This window comes from Talpa occidentalis, unplaced genomic scaffold (assembly GCF_014898055.3).
Source record: "Talpa occidentalis isolate TD23 unplaced genomic scaffold, MPIMG_talOcc4v2.1 talOcc4.12, whole genome shotgun sequence".
Taxonomy (NCBI): Eukaryota; Metazoa; Chordata; class Mammalia; order Eulipotyphla; family Talpidae; genus Talpa; species Talpa occidentalis.
In genome coordinates this window covers 70,539,544-70,548,791 of record NW_023601212.1, presented here as the reverse complement: position 1 = coordinate 70,548,791, position 9,248 = coordinate 70,539,544, and the positions used below count along the sequence as shown (strand labels likewise).

Sequence of the window (9,248 nt, the reverse complement as noted above, 5' to 3'; positions counted from 1 at the left end):
GCAGCGGTTGAGCGCTGGGTTGCAAAGCTCCCGCGGCCTCTGCAGTGCTGTTTCCAACCCCTGCTGCTCCCCGGCCACCGGAGGAAGGTCCCACATGGCGCGCAGACCTCTCCTGCCGCCCGCTGCTCCCTCAGCAGTGTACTTCGGTCCTTCTGCCTGCTCTGCTCTCCGCTCTGGCTCTGGTGAATTCTCTCACCCTCCCGCGCTTCTGACTGTACCCAGTGCTTATATAAATAAATAAACAAACAAACAAAAAAAAAAACACAATTGACATATAATTTACTATAGCATGATATATATTTAAGATGCTCAGCATGCTGATGTGATGGATTTATATACTGCAATATGATCACCATGACAGTGTCAGGTAACACCTCTATCTTTTTTTTTAAGATTATTTATTTATGCATACAAGAACTGGGGTACAGACCAGAGGTGCAGGGGATAAGAGGATTCGCCAGAAACACAGTGGGGAACAGAGTGACTGAAATACACAGTTGAGGGGAGCAGCGGGTGAGACAGGAGAGGTCTGCCGCGCCATGTGGGTAGCTTCCTGCCTGGCCAGGGATCGAACTTGTGCTGCAGAGGCTGCAGATAGCTTCACAATGCTGTGCTTAACCCCTTGTGCCACGAGGGAGGCCTAATACCTCTATCTTGTCACATATTATAGAGGTGTTATCTCCAGTAAACTCACTGCCATATTTTTAAACAATGAAGGCAGGCTAGATTCTGCATTGGTAACTGACACTTATTAGCAAGCAGGCACATCAACCACACCAAACCTGTCCTTGGAGCACATGGAAGTCCCCAATCTATACATTAGTAGAATGAATGAACATTTCTATCAAAGACAAAATGTAGCCAAATTCTCATTGGTACAGAAGTTAACCATCTGGAAGTGTCAGACGGTGTGTTCCCTGTAAAGGAAGAAACATAGGCATGAATAGATTGTGGGCTTTTTGCCCCCCTTGAAGCTCTATATGCTGTTGGTTCATCAGATTCTTATATACCTTTAAGAAGAGTTTTTAGTATATTTCCAGCCAATCTACACTCTTAGTTAACTGGTTTTGCACTAACATTAACTTTGATAATTTCAACCTTCTGTATGCCAGTGGGGCATTTTTCTTAATTGGGGATATTCTGCTCCCTCTGTTCTCCTGCAGGGACATGGTGAATTCTGGACATTAATTAACAGTTTACCAAATATTGAATAGTCTAGAAACACAAGTCAGATAGTGAGCAGTGAAGGTTAGGATGAAGATATATGTGAGCATCATTAGAATATATTATGTATTTAAAGCTGTGGTGAAGCCACCAGGGTTTGAGTTATCCACTACCCCAATATTACAGACATGGGGAAAATAGGAAGAATCCAAAAATGTGATTCCAAAGGGGTAATCAAACATATAGACGAAAAATCACATGTCTTGAAAGCCGAGAGAATGACCTATGTCAAGGAGGAAAACTGATTGACTTTGTCTAATCCTGAAGACAGTCAAGTAGAGTAAGGACTAAAAATTAATCACTGTATTTAGCAATCTGGAGGTCATTATTAAGCTCAGTAAGGGAAATATGCACCAAAGGGTATACAAAAGCCTAACTTGATAATTTAATAGGAAAGAATCAAAGAATGATAGACAATTCTCATGGAATTTTATTATTACTGATGAGAGCAGAGCAATGTGGTGATAAACAACAGGTGGAATTACTAAAATACTCAACTATGTTCACAAGAAGATATATATTTTATATTATATTACAGGACACATGTACATACATACATTTATATATTCATATGCAATATGGTTACATTTTTTAGATTAGCAGGAGTCTTATTCCAATATAACTCTGCTTTTACCACTCTCGACAATGCTATTCTTCCTATCCTTCCTGAGAATCCCCAACAGTTCTTTTGTTTGGCACATGACCTTCTCTGTACCTACAATGTCTATTTACCTTCGTCCTTAACTTATATCAATCAATATTTAATTTCTCCCCTAAGTGAGGGAAGTTTTCTTCTATTATTTCCTTAATAGGTTCTCAGCAACACCTTCCTTCCCTTTCTGGGATACCCATTATTCTTATATTGATTTTCTTAATGGTGTCAAGTTATTTCTTGAATTGCCTCTTCATGTTTTTGTTGTTTGTTTTTATATGTGGGTTCTCTCTCTTCTTCCATCTGTGTCCTACTGTATTACTATCTTTGAGGTCACTGATTCAGTCCTTCATTTGATCTATCCTATTTCCATAGCTTTCTCTCTAGTTCTTGATCTCATTTATTGAGCTCTTTACCTCCTGTAAATTAATGACAAATGATATTAACAGCTAGCACTAATTTTTGCTTAGAGTAACTCACTTAATTTTCATAATAACCACATGAACATTTATTTTTAAAATACATTATTTTTCACCCATTTATTAGATAATGAAACTAAGACACAGAAAGATAAATTAATAACTTTTTCAAGGTCACAAGGCTAATATGTGGTACCAGTGAAATATGAACCTTAACCTCTTCTTCAGATAATATGCTACTGTTTTATAGTTTGTAGCTGTTACTAATTCTTTTTTTTTAAAGATTTATTTATTTATTTTTACAAGCACTGGGTACAGTCAGAAGCACAGGAGGGTGAAAGAATTCACCAGAGCCAGAGCAGGGAGCAGAGCAGACAGACTGACGAAATAACACTGCTGAGGGTAGCAGCGGGTGGCAGGAGAGGTCTGCGCGCCATGTGGGACCCTCACCCAGTGGCCGGGGATTGAACCGGCGCTGCAGAGGCTGCGGGCAGCTTTGCAACCCAGCGCTCAACCCCTGCGCCACCGGGGAGGCCCTGTTACTAATTCTTATTGAATAATAATACTTGTATAATAATAAAAGATTAATGTTTGTGGTTAGACAATATATTTTTAATGGTTTAGACATCACATTTCCTTTTACTTGTTTGTCTCTGCAAGTCTAAACTGGTAACACATGATAACTTAATTATCTCACATAAATATAATAAGCATGTACATGAAAAGAAGACCTGGGATAAATAGACAGGAAATGTCATTGTGACAGTAGATGAGTTATATGTTTATCAATGGTTTCATATTAGAGTAGAATCCAATGTGAGAGGGGCCTACAAGTTAGCATTAACTTGTCGATGCATTAAACGCCTTCTCAAAGCAGAGGAGTTTCTTAATTGCAATCTTCATGTCCTTATTTCTTAAGCTATAGATGATCGGGTTGAAAAAGGGAGCAAGAACTGCAAACATCAGTGCAATGACTGTGTCCAAAATCGGTGGAAATGGGGCAGAGAAGCGTAGGTACATGAGGGAGACACTGCCATAGAACATCACAAAGACACCTAGGTGAGAGGCACAGGTGGAAAAAGCTTTCTGGCGACCTTCAGCAGAGGGAATCCTCAGGATCACAGCAATGATTCTAACATAAGAGAGGGTGATAACCAGGACAGAGAAGATGATGGCAATGGCATGGATCACATCTTCCACCAGGATCATGGATGTGTCTGTGCAGGCCAGACGCAGCACAGGCCCAAAGTCACAGAAGATCTGATGGATTTGGTTAGAGCCACAGAAGGGTAGTGTGGAAATCCATGCAATCTCTGGGAGCAACACAAGAAAGCCAAATATGCAGGAGCCAGCGGAGAGCTGAGCACACAACCGGGGGGTCATGATGGTTGGGTAGCGGAGGGGGTTACAGATGGCAACATACCTGTCGATGGCCATAGTAGTCAACAAAATCCCCTCTGAATTTCCTAGTGAGTGGAAGAAGTACATCTGCAAAAGGCAACCAATTATGGAGATGGTCCTCTTCTTACTGATGAGATTGGAAAGCATTTTGGGAATGGTGGCTGTGGTATACCATATCTCCAGGAAGGAGAAAATGCTGATGAAATTATACATGGGATTGTGGAGACGAGCGTCCACTCTTACTGCAAAAAAGACAATGAGATTCCCAATAACAATAAACAGGTAGATGATTAACAAAGGGAAGAAGATGAGTAGGCTTCTCTCTCCAAACTGGGGAAATCCAGAGAAGAGAAACTCCGTCACCATAGAAGTTTGGTTACTTCTCACCATGGTTTTGGCAGCCTTAATTACAGTGGGTAGAAAGACACACAGCTCACTCCCTAGATGAAATATAAACAATCAGAAATGTAGCACATACAGGATTCAAATAAAGCAATACTTTAGTCAGATAGCTTACCTTTGTCATTTTTATCATTTACCTTTATCATTAAATAAATATTTAGTACCTACTACATGTCAAGCAAATACATAGTTTTGTTGAATTTAGTAGTAAACAGTTTCTACTTTCATGAAGTGTATATTCTAATGAAGGAGACAAATAATAAGCAAATAAGATAGTAATAATCCTATGTATTAGGCTATATTGGCTAAAATAGAGTAAATTTGACAAACATTACTTTGGCAGCTTCTAGAAAATCAAATGCCCACAGAAAATTAGAACATGTTTATTTTTCTTATACATGAAAGTCTCTCAGATCTTCATAAAATAAGATTATTGTAAATGTTATTGTCCTAGAGGTATCAATTGTCAATGGTTTTTATGCTCTTTATACAGCATCTGGTACATGGATAGGTATTTGCAGCTTATAAATATGACCAATTATATATGATTGCATCCCCAATCATGATATACATAGTAACTAATTTTTATTTTAATAGCTGAGTGAATGACTTATCAGGCACAATGACTGCAAACCAGTTTATTTTTAATAGATTTGGATGTGAAAGCAGAGAGAGAAAGAGACAAAAAAAAGTAGGTACTGGGGATATGAGGAAAAGGAAGAAGATTTGGGTTATGTGCTTATTTTAATTTTTATCAAATTAATATCTGTATATTCAAGGGGAAGAATCAGTACAAAGGAGAAAATCCAAACAAACAAATACAAAGAGTAGAGGGGGTTGAAGCATGCACCAAACCCCTGAGGGAAATGTCTCATGGGAAAAATGCATATTAGTATATTGCATGGTCCCCATGATATCTTCATGATCTACCTGTGGTTGGAGGTCATGTTTTTGTTTTCCCCTGTAGTAGTATTCAGGAATTTGGTTGCAGTGTCTAAAAGGTTGAATGATGGCATAGACTCAAGGCATCTGACAGAGCAAGGTAGATTTTTGTATGAGAAAAAAATCTAATAGATAATAGTAAAAGGTAAAGATGAAAAAGAGTTTAAAATGGTAGAACAGGGTCCTCCCTGGTGGCACAGGGGGTTAAGAAGCAACCTATGAAGCTATCTACAGCCACTGCAGCACGAGTTCAATCCCAGGCCAGGGAAATACCCACATGGCACAGCAGACCTCTCCTGACTAGCCTACTGCTCCCCTCAGCAGTGTATTTCAGTCCATCTGCCTGTTCTGTTCCCCACTCTGTCTCTGGTGAATCCTCTCACCCCCCACACCTCTGGCCTGTACACCAGTTCTTGTATGCATAAATAAATAAATCTTTTAAAAAAAATAAATAGGGCCTCCCTGGTGGCACAGAAGGTTGAGCGCAGCGATGTGAAGCTGTCCACAGACTCTGCAGTGCTGGTTTGATTCCCGGCCAGCCAAGGAGATACCCACATGGCACAGCAGACCTCTCCTGTCACACCTTCTGCTCCCCTCAGCAATGTGTTCGGTCCTTCTGCCTGTTCTGCTCCTTGCCCTGTCTCTGGTGAATTCTCTCGTCCTGTGCCTCTGGTCTATACCCCAGTGCTTATATAAATAAATAAAATCTTTAAAAATAAATAAATAAAAATAAATAAATAAATAAATAAATAAATAAAATGGTTGAATAAGATTGTGAAGACAGTAATACACTGATAATTATGGAATAAATGGAAATTTAGAGACTGAGTAGTTCAAGGGGATTAAAGAGTATACACAGCAAGTGAGCTAAATGGAACACTATAATTTTACAGTACAATATATTAATATTTAAAACACTAAAAATGGAATACTTAGCATATGTCTGAAGTCTAGACATAGAAGGAAACTGACAGTATGAATTCAAAGTAATTTAGTAAAAGATTATAAGTTAGATGAGTCATTCCTAGGATCATAATCCCTCTTGAGGACCCAACTAAGAATGACAGGGAAATTCATCAAGCCAAATACCACAGAACAACCTTTTGGTAGCAGCAATGTAAAGAAAAAGAGAATATTAAAAGCGATCCCCTGGAACTTTTCTCAAGAGGCACATGGGAAGAAGAAAAACAGGCAGTGTTCATTGGGACAAAGTAAAATCCTTAGAAGAGAGATTGATTCAGTTAAGGATGAAGGTAAATAGACATTGGAGGCTCAGAGTGTCATTTGCCAAGGATAAAGGGCTGGTGGGGATTTATAGGAAAGATAGGGAAGGGAAGCATTGCTCTCTATAGCTTCAGAATACTCCCCCATTATCAATGATGTTTCTCAACAGTAGGTTAATTAACAAGTCTTTGTTGAAACCTTCAAAAACAGTATCAAAGTATTTTGAGCCTAAAGAGCTCAGTTCCAAGCAAATGCAATGTTTCAGTACCCCAAATCTTTGGGGAATTCTTTAGCAGTTATTTTGATGGATCACTTTTGCAAAACCCAACACCCAGTAGAGAAGGGGAACTGTAGCATTTCTCTGGATGTCCATTAGAATGGACCAGTCCTTCTGGGTTTTCCGAATTCTTCAGAGCTTAGGAGAAGTGAATTGAAGAACTTGGAAAAACCCAGAAAGAATGTAGGAACAAGGGCTGATTTGAAAGTCACAAAAATATTAGACTTGTCAAAACCCAAGGAGAAAGAAACACACTAAGGCTGACATGTGATTAAAAGAGAAAGGGAAGAGATACAGTGATGTGAAAGTTTTGAATAGAGGAAGCAGATTTAAGTGTTCAATGCATAAGAATAAAATAATGAGGACACAGAAGTTCCTACAAGCTTTACCTTCTACCTCAAACATACAGACACACCAAAGAATGTGGATCTTGACTGAGAACCTGTGTGAATTTCCAGGCCTGCCTACAGGCAATCCCAAAGTCTTCCCAGGCAGGTCTCCCAGACAAGGACTTGGGCCCCTTCAGTCAGTCCTGCTCTTTGCATGCCCACACTCACCCCACATCTCCAGTCACAGCTCTCTATCTGAATCCTTCAGCCAAGGTCCTCTTCCAGTGCCCCAGCTGAAACTCCTTTATGTGGGAAGACGAAAAACCTTGAAGACTCATTCCTCGCTTTGACTTATGCCACTCCATATCCTCCCCACAAGCTCAAGGTAAGATGAAATCATGGAAACCTTTTATTCAGGACTTCTTCACCAGTGAAATGAATCTTATGTCTTCCCTGATCCACCTGACTCTTAGTAGCTGCTCAGTTGGGAGATATGGAGCAGCACAGAAGGGCTGAGGAGTCAGCACTCTCTCTAGCAACGTTGGCAGAGCAAATGATTAAAAGTCTCACTGTTTCTTTCCCTTTAAGCTTGTCGTTGCTTTAACCTGCTACTGTTGCTTTCATACCTGGAAGCTCTGAGTCCCTGAAATGTGCATATGAGGAAACTAAGGGGCAAAGAAGATTTATACATCTCCATTTACAAATCAGTATAGAGATGCCAACTACTAATTCCTTAGAACTGAGACAGTTCTAAAGAATCTGAATCAATCAGTTACTATCTTTTTGTGTTTCTGCAATCTCTATTTCTCTTAAGTGAATGGCATTAATTTTTCAGTAGAATTTGGGTTTAGGAAAATCAATTTTCTACTCTACAGAAAGTAATATGCCCCCCACAAGTTTATCTGTTGGAGCCTGGGAGGAGAGAAAGGAACTGATCCAATTTCCCTTGAGGAAGCAAGGGGTGTATAACCTGATCTGAGGATAAGTACTGTTTTCAGCTTGACTCAATACATTGTGGTAGGCTGATCAGTGATAGGACCCTCTGCTGCATCTGACCTCCTTTATTTGTGGTTTCCCAGGTGCTTTATGTGCATTTGTCTGAGAACAGAGATCAGTATGTAAAATGGTATCCTCTTAGATCGAAATTAATTTAGAAAAGCTCTGAAGATGTGAAAGCAGAGAACTATATCATTACTAGCAAAAAATTCTTAATTATTCAACCCATCATGTTGTAAATAAAACACAAAATTAACACTGATAGGTAATCCTAGCATTGCCTCTCCTCCCCCTCAGCTGTTTCCATTAAATCAAGCTGCTTATGCAATCAAGTGTGTCCCCAAATATTGTTATCTAAATTAACAGAAGGTGCACTGGATACATGCCCTTCCTTAACCCAGTAGGCAATTTCCAGTCCCTTGACAAAGGACAATCTTACACCTTTATCCCATGCATGTTCCTCTTACCTCAGGCAGACAATGAGGTCCTTTCCTTCCTGGGTTTATAATGTCTAGGTTCCTTCCCAATGAGACTTTTACCTGTTTCTAAAACCTTCTTGGGAGAGTGCTCTACTGGAGGATTTCCCCTGATAACTAGAGAAAATATCAGTTCCTTTTCCCCATGGGTTAATTAGCAGAAGACTCCCCCCACTCACATCCAGCCATGGTCTTTCCTCATGAATTCTCTGTAGGGTCAGGAACTCCAAATCTTTCTAAACTAAGGAAACCTCTTCGATAGAATTGCTCAGAATAAATACACATGAAGTTACACTTGTAGGAAGAATTATTGCTTCCAATAAGATTAGGAAACTTTTTTTGGGGCCTCCCCAGTGGCACAGAGTTTGAGCACTGGGTTGCAAAGCTGCCCGCAGCCTCTGCAGCGCCGGTTCGATCCCCGGCCACCAGGTGAGGGTCCCACATGGCGCACAGACCTCTCCTGCTGCCTGCTGCTCCCCTCAGCAGTGTACTTCGTCAGTCTGCCTGTTCTGCTCTCCGCTCTGGCTCTGGTGAATTCTCTCACCTCCCATGCTTCTGACTGTACCCAGTGCTTGTATAAATAAATAAATAAATCTTCAAAAAAAAATTAGGAAATTTTTAAACTTCCCTCCCCACTGAAAGAAGAGTGGCTTTTGTTATAGTCTTTTGAATTTCCCTAAGGAAGATGCAGTTTCCATTGCAAAAACATTGTTGACTATGGAGGAGGCATTGTTGACTGTGAGATAAACAACAACTCTATGTTGCTTTGCTGAAGATGCACTTTTACCACACTTCTCCACACTGACCACTGTTGGCCTAGTCATTGAGCCCACATATACATGATTAACTGTAGCGGTTCCCATGAAGAGTTTAGCATGGGGTAAGGATGCCAGTAATCTCTATTGG

The 9,248-nt window shown here is 40.1% G+C and overlaps 1 protein-coding gene across 1 annotated transcript; it reads right to left on the bottom strand.

The window, feature by feature from the left end:
• Positions 1-3,135: 3,135 nt before the first annotated feature.
• On the bottom strand, positions 3,136-4,086 carry LOC119242300 (olfactory receptor 6K3-like). Its single transcript, XM_037508030.1, has one exon. The coding sequence runs from the start codon at positions 4,084-4,086 to the stop codon at positions 3,136-3,138; it is 951 nt and encodes a 316-aa protein (XP_037363927.1).
• Positions 4,087-9,248: the final 5,162 nt, after the last annotated feature.